Source organism: Rana temporaria, chromosome 5 (assembly GCF_905171775.1).
Source record: "Rana temporaria chromosome 5, aRanTem1.1, whole genome shotgun sequence".
Classification (NCBI taxonomy): Eukaryota; Metazoa; Chordata; class Amphibia; order Anura; family Ranidae; genus Rana; species Rana temporaria.
In genome coordinates this window covers 234,211,097-234,226,913 of record NC_053493.1, presented here as the reverse complement: position 1 = coordinate 234,226,913, position 15,817 = coordinate 234,211,097, and the positions used below count along the sequence as shown (strand labels likewise).

Sequence of the window (15,817 nt, the reverse complement as noted above, 5' to 3'; positions counted from 1 at the left end):
ATCAAAATGTAAATAGGTATTTAACCATTTCCCGCATGGTCAATAGTCAATTGACGTCCGGGAAGTGGTTGTGAAATCCTGACTGGACGTCTATTGACATCCTGCAGGATTTCATGCCGGCGCGCGCCCGTGGGGGCGCGCAGTGCGGCGATCGGTGATGCAGGGTGTGAGTCTGACACCCTGCATCTCCGATCTCGGTAAAGAGCCTCCGCCGTTGATTGGCTATTCCTTACTCGCGTCTGACAGACGCGAGTAGAGGAGAGCCGATCGGCGGCTCTTCTGACAGTGGGGGTTCACGCTGATTGTTCATCAGCGCAGCCCCCCCCTCGGATGCCAACACTGGACCACCAGGGAGTGCCCCCCGGTGTTCAATAGAGCAAAAAACAATGAAAAAATAAAAAAAATAACACAATCGATGCCAATCAGTGCCCACAAATGGGCACTGACTGGCAACATGGGCACTGGCTGAAATGATGCCCAGCAATGCCATCAGTGCCACCCCTCAGTGTCCATCAGTGCCACCCAGTGTCCATCAGTGCCACCTCTTAGTGCCCATCTATGCCCAGTGCCCACCTATCAGTGCCCATCAGTGCCTCCAATGAGTGCCCAGTGCCACCTATGAGTGCCCATCAGTGCCGCCTATGAGTGCCCATCAGTGCCGCCTATGAATGCCCTTTAGTGCCGCCTATGAATGTCCATCAGTGCAGCATACCAGCGCCGCCTATCAGTGCCACCTCATTGGTGCCATCAGTGCCGCCATATCATTGCCCATAATTGAAGAAGAAATCTAACTTATTTGCAAAAAAAATTAACAGAATTTTTTTTTTAGTTGTTGCGCAAAAAAATAAAAATCGCAGAGGTGATCACATACCACCAAAAGAAAGCTCTATTTGTGGGAACAAAATTATAAAAATTTCAATTGGGTACAGTGTAGCATGACCATGCAATTGTCATTCAAATTGTGACAGTGCTGAAAGCTGAAAATTGGCTTAGGCAGGAAGGTGCGTAAGTGCCTGGTATGGAAGTGGTTAATATTTTACAAAAAAAAGTTCAGAAATGGTTTTAACAACAAAAAATACTGTACGTTCTGCTGAACCAAACAAAAAAAAAAAGCATAAATACCTGTTTTGGAGTCCACAGAGAAGTATGGCTGCCCTTGGAGAATACTGTACAACACCCTTGCACTATTTCCATAGGTAGGATCATCTGCATCTGTTGCTGACACTTGGATAATAGAGGTACCTAACAAAATAGAAAACAGTGACCTTTTTAAATTAGGAGCTGAAAATCTCATTTAGATTCTCCAATAATAAAAAAAAGCTTTCAAAGTTTGCATAATGACAGCAACACTAACTGTTTAACCACCTGTCAGTGGAAGATTAATTGCCAGGCACATCTTCCATTCCGCTAATGTATCCCAACAATATAATGAAGAAACAATTCTAAGAGATAAGCAGCACAAGGCTATTAATGTTTCCCTGTCCCTTTACATATTGGATTTACTATTCATAGCCAATATGATCGCTGTTTTAGCCACCTGTTCTCTATGCAAAGAATCCCTTTAATTTTACTGCATTACTCTCTGTCTGGTTGTGTTATGAATGTAAATCGTCTTTTATTATTATTATAATGAAGCTTTCTGCCACATGTCCTATCCTTGAGATACCGGTGACAACTTTACAGCTTCACATGATGAAATGTACGCTAGATGGACTGCTATTCAGATACCACAATGAATAAAAATTCCTTAAATTCTCTAAAGTTGTTGCATTGTGACTTGTTTAATGTTATGCTTTTCATTTCTCATGGCTAAATTTAATTAAACAAAAAATAGCAGTAATATCCAACGATGATTGGGTATAGTGAAGCAATGTGGAAAAAAAGCCTTGAATCCTTTAAAGGGTCACTAAAGGAAAAAAATTGTTTGCTGAAATGACTGTTTACAGGGTATAGAGACATAAAAGTTAACTGATTCCTTTTAAAAATGATTAAAAATAGATTAAAATCAATCATATAATGTGCCTGCAGTTTCACTTTCGTTTTTAAACTGGTTTCATGTTTATGTGAAGTAAAGAGACCCACAGAACAAAAACAAACAAATCCAGGGCAGTGTTTTGTTTTTAGACACACAGTAATGACAGCTTAGACCACCGTGAAAAGCTCCCAGTACCATGGTTATAAGGAGCCAGACAACCAGGAAGTGTGGAGATCACAGCAGAATTACAGCAACTTCAAAGCAAAAACGAACAATGAGGACATGAAACCAGTACTGCAGTAAGGTAAAGGAAGCGATTTAGCTAAAAAAAAAATTCCTTTAGTGATCCTTTAAGTGATTGTTAACGATCACCTTGTAAAACATCCCATTAATTTAAAATAGAAATGAAAGGCAAAACAATTTTGTATAGAGATAATGAAACATTCTAAATACCTTTTTTCCCTTTTTTTTATAAGTGCTCACATCCCCTCTGTTCTCAGCTGCATAAGAGTTGTGGAAGGAGAAGCAGAAGCAGCAGCAGCAGCACACTGAGCTTGCCAAAGAATGGCTGTGCAGTGTGGGCATGTCAGGACAAGTCGGGTCATTGGAGGAGAGCATACTGAGTTCCCAGCACAGCTAGGGAACTGACCACGGTGTGCTCTCCTGATTGGTCAGTTTTTAATAGGAAAGCAAGGGAAGTGGTAAGAACACCAGGGGCCAGATTCTCAAAGGACTTACGACGGCGTATCTCCACGTACGCCGTCGTAAATCCGAATGAGCGCCATTGTATCTATGCGCCTGATTCTTAGAATCAGTTACGCTAGAATTCGGCCAAGATACGAGCGACGTAAGTTAGCTAGATACGCCGATTTATGAACCTACTTGCGCCCGCTACGCCGTTTACATAAGGCTTACATCCTGCGTAAAGTTACCCATGCTATATGAGGCGCAGGTAATGCAAAGTATGGACGTCGGAACAAGCGCATCTTTTTACGTTGTTTACGTAAGTTGTACATGAATGCGGCTGTGCGTAGGTTACGTTCACGTCACAGGCATTGAGCCGGCGTATCTTAGGGAGTAAATTTTACGTGATACTGAGCATGCGCCGTTCGTTAGGAGCGTCATTTACGTGGGGTCACGATTCATTTATATACAGCACGCCCCCTACCAGCCTACTTTGAATTAGACGGGCTTACGCCGGCCAATTTACGCTACGCCGCTGCAACTTACGGAGCAAGTGCTTTGTGAATACTGCACTTGCCTGTCTAAGTTGCGGAGGCGTAGCGTAAATAGGATTTGCTACGCCCGCACAAAGATACGCCCTCCTACGTGAATCTGGCCCCAGGTATTTCACATAAAGGAAGCAATACAAAGAGAACAGGGGACGTTCTCATACAAATACATGGTAAATACATGATAAAGCAGGCACATATTAGGAGTATGAAATGTTGATGTAACAAACGCTTTAAGTTTGACCCTACTTACAAAGATTCAGAATGGCTTTTATTTATTGATATTCTGTTCAAATTTTTCAGATAACAAAGTTTCAAAACTGAAATTTACACAAACATGCATTGGCCATGTTGTAAAAATAATGGAGGAAGTTATAGTACTGGTCACTGGAAGTTCAACTCATGGCAAAGAACTCTCTGAGGATCTGAAAAAAAGAATTGTTGCTCTACAGAAAGATGGCCTAGGCTATAAGAAGATTGCCAAGACCCTGAAACTGAGCTGCAGCACGGTGGCCAAGACCATACAGCCGTTTAACGGGACCAGTTCCACTCAGAACAGGTCACGCCATGGTCACCAAAGAAGTTGAGTGCACATGCTCAGCGTCATATCCAGAGGTTGTCTTTGGGAAATAGATGTATGCCTGCTGTCAGCATTTCTGCAGCGGTTGAATGGGTGGGGGGTCAGCCTGTCAGTGATCAGACCATCCTCTCCTGTTTAATGCTGTTCTGCCTCCAGCACTCCTCTACTCTTTCTTATCATGGTCTCACAAGAGACACTGAGAGCAGCGGAAGCCATAGGCTCCTGCTACTATTAGTCAATCTCCTGTGAAGAAGGAGTGGGGCATGGTTTACCTGCACTCTGGGGTTGTTTTACTAAAAGTGGAGAGAGCAAAATCTGGTGGAGTTGTGTATTGTAGCCAATCGGCTTCCAACTTCAACTTGTTCAGTTAAGCTTTGACAAAAAAAAAAAATTGGAATCTGATTGGTTTCTATGCAGAGCTGCGCCAGATTTTGTACTCTCCGGTTTTAGTAAATCAACCGCTGTGTGTCTCTATGGACTCACAAGCCTGAATCAGGAACATCCGCAACACGGTTGCCCCATAGCACATTGCTTACAAAAGGGGCACCCAGAAAAAGAAGGAGCAGATAGTGCCAGCAGGGGACAGCATTGGGGACTGCATATAAGCAGGTATGGGATCATTGTGTGGAATATTTTGTTGTACAGAGAAGGTAAGTATAACCTCTTTTTTTTAAGGACAAAATAAAATGTAAATTTAGTATCACTTTAAATGTTGCTCTCTTCCTTCGAATGTGCATAAATGTCACTTTTATAATAGTCATCATTATACATGTGGTACATCAAAATAGAAAACAAAATCAAGTACAATGTGCAAACAATGCCATCAAAAATAGTCACGAAAAAGATAAAAAATAAAAAAAAAGTATATTCCATGATGCAAATAATACTGAGAAATATCAGTCTTCAATTCCCAGGTTGTAGAAATCAATATAAGAGCAAACCAAGGGTTCTCACTGTGAAAATCCACACCACCTGTGTATTACAAATCAGTGCCTACCAGAAGACAATGCCCCCCAAAAGAGTGGTCAATATAGGCACATATTTTAGTGGTGGTGTTGTGGTTGATCTTTGGTGGAAGGTTATGGTAATAGTAGGAAATACACAGACATATATTTAAAAATATTGGTTACTGTTTTGGGCCAGTTGTCCTTTAATAATAATAAAAAAAAATCAGGAGGTATCCATTATCGTTTACCACCAAATGAAAGCCCAATTTGTCCTGAAAAAAACCAAGGCATAATTCACTCGGATACACTAAGTAGTTGCGATGATTATATACAGTTTTACAAACACATGTCAAAGTTGCAAAACTTTGTATTTGTTATACCATCCCATCATGAAGGGGTTAGAGCTTACAGTAAAATTATTTTGTGCGCAGTGAACCATTAAAAGTGTTCTTGGTGAATAATATATTATATTGGAGGACAGGTAAGGAGTATTATTCTTCTCCAAATAACACATAACTAGCTTATTCTGTAGATGGGGTTGATGCTTATTCCTGATGTTGCTAATCATCTTATCATCCTAGGATATAGCTTTTAATTACCTTCCCATAAATCCGGCTAGGAATGCTAATTAAAATCAATATATTCCCAGCAATTAATAAACGATGCTACAGTTACAATTAGAGGTTGCAAAGAGACTAATTTGCACACTTTCCCGCTATGCTGTTCTTGCACTTTCTACACCACAGTGTCTGGGATGGAATCACTCCAAAGGGTTGACTTACCAAAGGCATATTTTATCTTATCTCAGCCAGCCTTTGTTTATTTGAAACATCCAATCAATTGCAGGACAATTATGAAATGGCATTTCTATTCTAGTAATATGATGTTTAAAGCAAATATTTTCCAAGACTGTACACAGTATGAAAATGGCTACTTTAACTATTTAAACCCATAGGCCTGGATTCACATACATTGGCGCATATTTATGCCGGCGTAGCGTATCTAATATATGCTACGCCGATGTAGTGCAGAGAGGCAAGCACCGAATTCACAATGCACTTGCTCCCACTCGCTCTCAAATCTACGATGGGTTTCCTCTGCGTAAGCCAGCGTAGGTGGAAGTGGGCATGAGCTATGCTAATGAGACGTGACCCCATGCTAATGATGGGCCAAGCGCCATACAAGTACTTAAAACTAACGGCGCATGCGCCGTCCCGTGGACGTATCCATGTGCGCATGCTCAGAATCACGTCGGAACTACTCCCTAAGATACGACGGGTCACTGCCTACGACGTGAACGTAACCTACGCCCAGCCCTATTCACGTACTATGTAAACGACGTAAAATACGACGGCTGTGTTCCCTGGTCCATACCTTAGCATGAGTTGCGCCTCATATATGGGGAATAACTTTACGCTGGACGTACGACTTACGCAAACCGCGTGTATTATGCGCCGGGCGCAAGTACGTTCGTGAATCGGCGTATCTCCCTCATTTGCATATGTGCATAGAAAATCAATGGGAGCGGGAAATGCGCCCAGCGTAAATATGCGCCCACGATACGACGGCGTAGGCAAGTTACGTCGGTCGTAGGAAGCCTATTTTTAGGCTTATCTCAGATTGTGGGCACGGCGCACAGATACGACGGCGCATAGTTACACTTACGCGGCGTATCTCGAGATACGTCGGCGTAAGTGCTTTGTGAATCCGGGCCATAGGGTCTGCGGTTTTAAGAAATCGGTCCAAAGTTTTTGGTAGCTATGGCCAGTTATAGGACCCATTACATTTCTGCAAATCCTTATTGTTGATCTATGTATATATTTTTTGTGAGACAGTGCACCTTGGCATGCAGCTGCTGTATAGTACTCCTACTGAAATGGAAGCATTGCATACAGTTCAACTCAAGCTGTATCTTAATAGGAAGATACAACATTAGGAGCTTTTTTTACACTTTTGATTCCGCTAAACATCATTTACTCTAATATACAGTTTATATTAATCTGATTCTTTAGTTAGAGTGCACACATTTCAAATACTTATTAAAAAATAAAATTATATTTAGAAACCAGGCAATAAAAGATGTTGAAATATTGTAAAAATGAACCCAGGGCAGCTTTGTGAATTTGGAAGTCTCTTTAGGACTAATATTTCATGTAATCAGGTGCTTGGATATGAATGGAGAGTGATGCCTCATACAGACGACCAGTTTTCCCGTCAGGAAACCTGCCATGACAGCTTTTGGCGGAGAAAACTGGAGATGTGTATGCTCCATGGCAGTTTTCCCAACGGGAAAATTGTTCTCTTTTTTCCTGCCGTGATTCCTGGCAGGCTTTTTCCCGGCAGTTTTTCTATGGGACACACTGCGGTGGAGCATACACATGGCCGGGTTTCCCGGCCAAAGCTCTCATGGCAGTTTTCCTGCCAGGAAAACCTGCCGTGTGTAGGGGGAAAAAGCTGCCAAGCAGGTTCTCGGCTTTTCCCTCGGGTTTTCCGGCGGTAAAAAGTCAGCCGGGAAACCCATACGTGTGTACAGCGCATGAGAGAAACACTGGCTGCAGCTGCTCTCTGTAGCTGCTGCCCTGTGGTGCTAAAGCAGTTCACAGCTGTATCAGGAAGAGGAAGGAGCTGCTGAGCAGGAAGAGGAAGGAGCTGCTGAGCAGGAAGAGTTCAATAGACTGAGTCAGGAAGCACTACACTGTGGGAACGTTAGTATAGAGAGGGAGAGAATCTACTGTAATCAAGAGCTTTTGAACTGCATTTCCCAGAGGGGGATTGCCAAAAGGAGGGGAACAAGCTAAATTTTCTCACGCTGTACACGTGTGTGCTCCATCACTTCTGCATGTCAGCGGCCTCTGGAGCACTGAGTTTGGAAGTGCTGGCAGCCAGTCACCTGAGTTCAGAGCAGAGAGTGGACTAATCGATGTGTATGACTGGATGGTGAGCTGCAAAATGGGACTAGTGTGCTGCTGCTGTTGGGATTTACTATCTGCTGATAGAGAGAGACCTTTAGGAACTTTTAGGGGAGATATGATCAACATGTACAAATATATAAGAGGTCCATACAGTGGACTTGGTGTTGAGTTATTCACTTTACGGTCAACACTGAGGACATGAGGGGAATCTTTACGTCTAGAGGAACAGAGATTTCACCTCCAAATACGGAAAGGTTTTTTCACAGTAAGAGCTGTGAAAATGTGGAACAGACTCCCTCTAGAGGTGGTTCTGGCCAGCTCAGTAGACTGCTTTAAAAAAAGGCCTGGATACTTTCCTAAATGTACATAAAATAACTGAGTACTAAGATTTGTAGGTAAAGTTGATCCAGGGTAAATCCGATTGCCTCTCGGGGGATCAGGAAGGAATTTTTTCCCCTGCTGTAGCAAATTGGATCATGCTCTGCTGGGGTTTTTTGCCTTCCTCTGGATCAACTGTGGGTATGGAGTTGGGTGTATGGGATTGCACTGTGTTTTTTATTTTGTTTGTTTATTTTTTGTGGTTGAACTGGATGGACTTGTGTCTTTTTTCAGCCTGACTAACTATGTAACTATGTAACTGACTATACAGCCATATAGTATTCTTATTGCTGCCTGCAGGCTTGACTGGGACAATTCTCATGTGCACTAACGATACAATTGGGCCTCAGCGCTAGCTGGCTGAAGAGTGACGACTAAAGACTCTCGTTTTACAGCTACTACATAGAGACTTTCACCTATTGTTTATGCTAAGAGGTACCTCTCAGGGGACATTTCACCATATCCTAGGGCAGTGATGGTGAACCTTGGCACCCCAGATGTTTTGGAACTACATTTCCCATGATGCTTAACTACACTGCAGAGTGCATGAGCATCATGGGAAATGTAGTTCCAAAACATCTGGGGTGCCAAGGTTCGCCATCACTGTCCTAGGGTGTATTCTAGACTGGTTAAAGGTGCTATTATTCACATTACAGTTAATGCTTATTTGCAATGTTTATTACAGATTTTTCTGCTTCATGAGTTAATCTCAATCTACTGGTACAACACTCTTATCTAAGTTACCTTGGCATAGTAATTATACTTTGTCTGAACTACCTTATGTGTGTTCAATTATGCTGAAACCACCATTTATTTTAACCCATATCAATACATTTAGCTCATTCACCACTAAACCATCTTGTGTCTATTTCCTGGTGCTAAATCACAGCTAAGATAAATATATCTATACTACTGCTCTTTTAAGTGCTTGCACTAACTTTCATTCAACCAGGTGTGTTAGAGGGGCTAAGGTTGTTCTTGAAGTTGAGGTGCATAACAGAGAATCCAAATTACCAAGCGGCTCCTGTGGGGGTAGTGCTATAATCACATAACGTAAACTAAAAAAAATGTATTTCATTTGGCTTTAAGCAAAGCAATACAGTTCTATTCTGAAGATTTTATACATCGATTAAACATTAGGGTAAACAATTTTCTATGTACTGTATGGATGTAAGTTTTAACCTTTTAAGAATGTGTCCTTACATATTGGCTATAACTAGACTTTGAGGTAATGTCTTAAATTGATCTCATATGGATCATATTGGTAGAGAAATATATTTTCTGGTACATACATTGTAGTTTATATAATCAGTGGTTTCCCTGTTTTCAAACAGAAGACAGACAAAACAGATTCCACTATAAACATGACTGCTTTTTTTTTTGTACAAAGCCTGTAAATATATACTGTAAATCTGTATGTAGCCCCCCTCCCCCCCCTTACAGGGGTCTCCTTGAACAGCACTGGACCCAGGAACTCTGAACCCTGCTGTCCAGGCCTCAGACTTTTTAAGGACTCTCTCACCACCAACTGGGCTACACCTTCCCAGGGATTGGCTAGATTCCCATAAACCAAAGGGGTACAGCGGGAAGAGGATACTGACATCAATGCGAGAGTTGGAAAACACGCCATGTCTGCGATCCCTAACTCCATACATGTTTGAACTTTTCTACCTATTTATAAGTGCATTTGCTTTTAACATTTTAATAAATTAAACCAGTATCACACTATGGATATGTAGCGGTTGGTTGCTACTAGTAACTAACATCCACCATATCACCCTGCTGCCAGACCTCCATCTATCACCTCAAAGATAATGAGCAGTTATTTGCGTTGTTTTGTTTTTGTTTATTGGAGAATATAACTTGGATGGGGTAAGGAGGATATGGGATGCCCATAGAACATGTTGCTTTGCCATCATATTTATTGAACATAGATAAGTTGATTTAGCCTTGAAGAACTGATGTACTTCTAACATTTTACAGTCTTTTACCCTGCATAACACCATGCAGACTATTGCTTCTCCTCCTCTGCATCAATACTATGCAGACTGTTGCTCCCAAGACTTCTCTCCTCCTGCACAAAACTTTCACTGTAAAAACTATTAGATTCCGTTCCATCATCTTCATTATGACAAAAAGGGACCAATCTGAATTAGCTGGCTGTAATTGGTTGTCCTTGGTGGTAGTTGACTGCATAGTTACTAGGCCAGGGTCCTGCAGTACCCCTCCCTGGGAGGCCTAGTAGTTTAACAGCTTGTACTGGTAGATGAACTACTAACCCCAGATAGTCCGACTTGCAAATCCTGAACCCTCAGGCGACATCGATTTGACACACTTCCCCACAGTCTAGTCTCTCCTCTGATCCAGAACTTCTCATCAATGACGTGTAATGATGAGGACTTCCTCCATGACCGTGTATGGACAAAGTTCCCTCACAGACTCCCTGGCATGCCTCAGCACCCAGAACTCCACTGTGGTACACTCACCGACCATTTCTTGCCCAATTCAATGATGGAGGAATTTATCTGAACATACGTTCCAACAGCCTCCAGTCCCTCTACTGGCCTCCTCCACCAGGCCTCACACCCCCCCCCCCTGATGGGGGTAGGGCCTGCCACTGTCTAGTACTCCATCTTCCACTTCTCCCGGCTGACAATTAATCACCAGTGGCATGTTACCTCAGCTTATATAGAAGGCGCCGCCCCCTGCCAATACCAAGTGGGGATTGGTCAGGGCTCCCACATGAACTGCCTGCCACTCCAGTCCCATGCCCTGCCTCCTTCTCTAGAACAACCGTTCTAGAGACAGGGGAGGTGCCTCAGAACTAGAGCACAGGTGGTCACATCCACTGCTACACTAACCACTCCCTGCCCTCAGATCAAAACAAGCAGGCCTAGCCTGAAGCATAGGCCAGCCTAAATTTACCTGCACTGACAGTATTAACTAGAAAAATACTATTCTAGCACCTACCTATGGTAGAGGGTGCTACAGATATCTCTCTTTTTATTGGACCATACACCATCAACATACAGAAAGCCTGTTAATTGAAAGAGAAGGAAGGAGTCATAACCATTCATTTGCTAAGGACACACATTATGCTGTTTTGAATCATATTGCTGGTGAGTGGGGAATTCAGGAGGGGAGCACGGAGGGACACCTTGGATTTTCACCACAAAGAGCCTTCAACACTAGCACTTTGTTTGCACTGATGGACTGTCTTTCTATAATTGAATGCACCAGCACTATTTATGTATAGATACACATAATTTAAATAAAGTGGTTAATATGTGGAAGCAATGCTGAGTTTAATTGAATGTTTGTGGATGTCCATTTAATAGCCATAGATCTATAAACAGAATCAGACACTCAGACAATACCATTTTTATTAGTCCATATAGGTCAAGAGCTTGGCAGATGAATGGGAAATGGGAGACAGATAAACAGTTCATATAGTGCAGTATAGTAGAAAGTTAATGCCTTAACATAATGGCATATGTTCCATCTGTCCTAGCAGTCCCATTCGTTAGGACAAATGAAGGGAATCCTCATATGCACACTATATCACTGTCCAAAGGTTAGCACTAGTGTATTATGTCTCCCTTGTGTTTCCTCATTTCACTTCATAGCCATCTGTTAGTCAAGGGTTTTCCGTTTCAATCCAGTCATGCTTTGCTTCACCTAGGCCAGTGATGGCAAACCTTGACACTCCAGATGTTTTGGAACTACATTTCCCATGATGCTCAACTACACTGCAGAGTGCATGAGCATCATGGGAAATGTAGTTCCAAAACATCTGGAGTGCCATGGTTCACCATCACTAACCTAGGTTAATTCACCATAGGGTGCGGGGTCAGCAGGGCGACTAGATGGAAGTTGCTGATGCAGACAAGGCCCTGACTCGTTGACGCTACTTACGTCAATGCGTTTTGCCTCACGTGACGTGAGCTTCAGCAGGACGTTCCCCCCAATGGCTTTTAAAGGGACAGCAGACCCAATTCATCATACTGGCCAGCAGCATCCCAGTTTCTAAACAGACATCAGAACAAACGTAAAGCATATTAAAAATAGAAAGTGTGTCTAGCCTCCTCCTCAATAACCCCACAAAGAGGATAAGGATAATATTATTGAACAATGGACCTATCTTTTAATCCTAATCATTCTTACTTTTCATTTCAGAGCTGGATAGCTCAGCACCGGGGGAGATATTTAGACAGCCGAAACTGGCATTTCACAAGTTACCCAAAATTGTACTGGGGGGTTCAAGGTTCCAGGGAAACTTTTAGGCTTATCTCTGTATTAAGTCCTTTGGAAGTCTTATAAATATTCAGGCTGTCCATTGTTCTTTCTCCCACTATAATTCTAGAATCCTCTGGAATATAGAGAGAATTAATCAAAGTAATTAACCCCTGCTCCACTGATTACAGAAGCGCTAACAAAATTACCTAACATCCAACCCTAGGGTGCTACATGTATATTATAGTTTTGTATAGTGTTAAGAGTTTTTCTGCTTTCTAATGTTGGCAGAAACAGCTTGGGTTCTTGCCACTCTTGTAATTGCTAGGTTTTTGAAGGGTGCTAAAGCAACACTCCATAAACTTTCATGTGTGAGGAATCCCAGTTTTTTTATTTGTCAAAGAATAAGTACAAACTTTCAACATGTTTTAGGGATTCAGATGCACCCTCTTTTGTAGGGCCGCAGAAGTATTTCAAGAATAAAAAAAAAAAACATGGGACATGCCTGAAATATTGTAAGTACAGATAAAACTGTTCTTTGACGTAGAGTTTTAACAAACTTTATGTAACGTTTTCCCCATAAAAAAAACACCTTTATAGTCTCCATAGTCATATATTGTTTACATGTACTGTATATATTGTGTGTAATGAAAAATTATGAATTGGGATGTGTTGGTTGTAAATGTTAAGTTTGTTGGAAAAATCAGTATAATGTTCCTAAACCCACATTCAGTCCTTTATACATCCATACTTCCACCATTCACATTTATGTAACCATGACACTCACCAACACCCAAGCTACATTTGAAAAGAGACTGTGGGGTTTATAAGCTGTTCATTGTCCAAGGGAATTTGCTCCAAAGCTTACTGCATGCGGTGAAGTTTAACTTTGCAAAAAATATACAACAGTGTAATTTAAAAAAATAAAACACTTTGCCTGCACATGATGGGTTTATGAAAGTCAACAGAGCTTCACCTCATTCATTAAAGGGGAGTTCCACCCACAATTTCACTTTTTAAATATAAATACCCCTGTAATACACAAGCTTAATGTATTCTAGTAAAGTTAGTCTGTAAACTAAGGTCCGTTTTGTTAGGTTGTTACAGCATTTAAATAGTTTATAATCTAGAAATAGACCTTGGCCATCTTAAGTGTGGGCATCATGAAGCCAGACTGTATGACTTCCTGGATTTCAGCTTTGCATATCTCGCACATGCTCAGTGCACAAGCAATGTAATAGGTTTCAGTCAGGTTTGCAAGGACTACTGGGAAACATGATGCCTATCCCAGAAACCCTTGCAAATAGCCTAGGCAAATAAGGAGGAGGAAGTAATGAAGGACTACAAAATAAAGGTATTTACAAGCAACAAATTAAATAAAAATTGTCCATTCTGAACACTATGAGATTAGAGCATGCAGCACAGACAAACATAAAAAAATGGGTGGAACTCCACTTTAAGCTCTGAAGCAAATTCCCTCGCCAACTTCCCTTGCAGAGGGGACAGCCTATTTACCTTTAGTAAATTAACCCCTGCATCTATGACAGTCCCTTAATAATTGAGCAGATGAAGAAAATAACTCCTACACAAAAAATTCCAACTTTGAAACCCAAATCTGACTCCATATCCAGTCTTGCACTTCCTAAATATTTACAAAGACTTGAATTAATTCCTGTTCTTAAATACACCTGTATTTAGCAGGTTTGAATTATTTTTTTGCACAATATATCCCTAGTACAGACACTATAAAATTGTTATATCAGTGGCTAAAACATGAAGACGTTGTACAAATATTTATAAAATTAAATATAATCTTTATAAAGAAGCTAATTGTTTATATACATACCAACTGGGGACATTTCTGGTACAGAAGCTGTGTAAGGTCCATCAAGAAATTTGGGTTCATTGTCATTAATATCTTGAATTTTTATGATAAATTCTGATTCTGGCTCCATAGGCCTGCTAGTCCTTCTGTCCAGAGCCTGGGCTCTGAGAGTATATTGGGCCCTCTCTTCCCGATCCAGTCGCTGTATCGCATGAATGTCACCTGTAGTGTCATCAATAGTAAACATGGTTCCTGCCCCATCGCCATTTAGAATATATTTAATTGAGCCATCACCTTCATCCATGTCTGAGTGAAGCTAAAAAAATAAAAAATAAATGAAAATTTCAGTCAACTTAAAGCAAAGCTGTATTTTTCACAGACTGGGCAATATAACATGCTCATTTTTGCATCCTTTACTTCTACTACTTGGAGAAGTACTTCTTGGTAAGGAAGAACATGTAAAATATCCCCTGGCTCCCTTCAATGCTTTGTTTAGGGCCTAAACAGCTATTTTCCAGGGCTATGTGCTGTCATATGGCATTCGTGGGGTAGAGTAAATAGCTTTGTATATATATATACCTTTCTCAGAAACCATAAAGTTAAAACTTGCACAAGACTTTAGAACTCTCTTCTCGAAGGAAAGATTAGTGGAAGAACATGGGAATGGTGTTTGGGATGTTTGCTATAACCCCCTTAAAGTTGAAATTTTAGTTTGCTTAGTATAGAAAAAATAAAAGTGAACATTACATACTTTTCTTTGCCTATAAAGATTATAGGATTTCAAGGCCAAATTATGGCAAACTACATAAAACACCAGTTGTCTTATGCCGTGTACACACAATCTTTTTTTCAGATGAAAAAGGTCTGACTGACTTTTTCCATCGGAAATTCCGACCGTGTGTGTGTGCCCCATCTGACTTTTTTCCAAAGAATTCCATCTGAGTTTAGAAATAGAACATGTTGGAATTCCGTCTGAATTTTCGATGTGCATTCGGTCGGGCAGAAGCCCGATCGTGTGTATGCGGCATTAGTGACCTAAAATATTCTGTGGTGACTAGACACTAGGAAACATTTCACTGCAGTGATCTTATCACATACACCCAGAAAAGCGTTCTGTAAATATTCTGTAAATAATACATTTTAGTAAAAAGTAGGCAAAAAATATACAAAGATCCTTCAAATGATGTACGTGACTCTACTCTGTTGCTCGGCAATACAGTGGCTATACAAAGAGGAAGCAGTGGTAACTGCATAGAGAAGGTCTTCTTGGGGCTATGTGCCTGTTTTCATTTTTTTTTTATTTTTTTTTATTTGGGGGAGTGATTTACACTAAATAAGTAAACCTTGAAATTTATAATTTAATTAGCTTTAATTAGTATTAAAGTTATTCTTTTTTAAAATAACAAACATATTATACTTGCCTAGTCTGTGCAGTGGTTTTGCACAGAGCAGCCTGGATCCTCCTCTTCTCAGGACCCTCTTTGCTGCTCCTGGCCCCTTCCTTCATATCAAGTGCCCCCTCAGCCAGCAGCTCTCTATGGGGGCACCCAAGCCGAGTCAGAGCTCTGTGTATCCATTCAGACACAGAGTCCTGACCTGGCCCCGCCCCTCTCTCCCCGGATTGGCTGACTGACTTTGATTGACAGCCGCGTGAGACATTGATGCCGCTGCTGTGTCTCAGCCAATCAGGAGGAGTGTTCCGGAAAGGCTAAGACACTCGTGAACATCGCTGGAG

At 41.3% G+C, this 15,817-nt stretch overlaps 1 protein-coding gene across 2 annotated transcripts in view; it reads right to left on the bottom strand.

Moving 5' to 3' along the window:
- Positions 1-15,817, bottom strand: part of CDH20 (cadherin 20) — a 496,072-nt gene that overhangs the window by 67,717 nt on the left and 412,538 nt on the right. For both annotated transcript variants that reach the window (XM_040353580.1, XM_040353581.1), the window contains 2 exons: positions 14,104-14,398; positions 1,123-1,242 (listed from right to left, as the gene is read on the bottom strand). In XM_040353580.1, the coding sequence (XP_040209514.1) occupies positions 1,123-1,242; positions 14,104-14,398 (415 nt within the window). The remainder of the gene's footprint in view (positions 1-1,122; positions 1,243-14,103; positions 14,399-15,817) is intronic.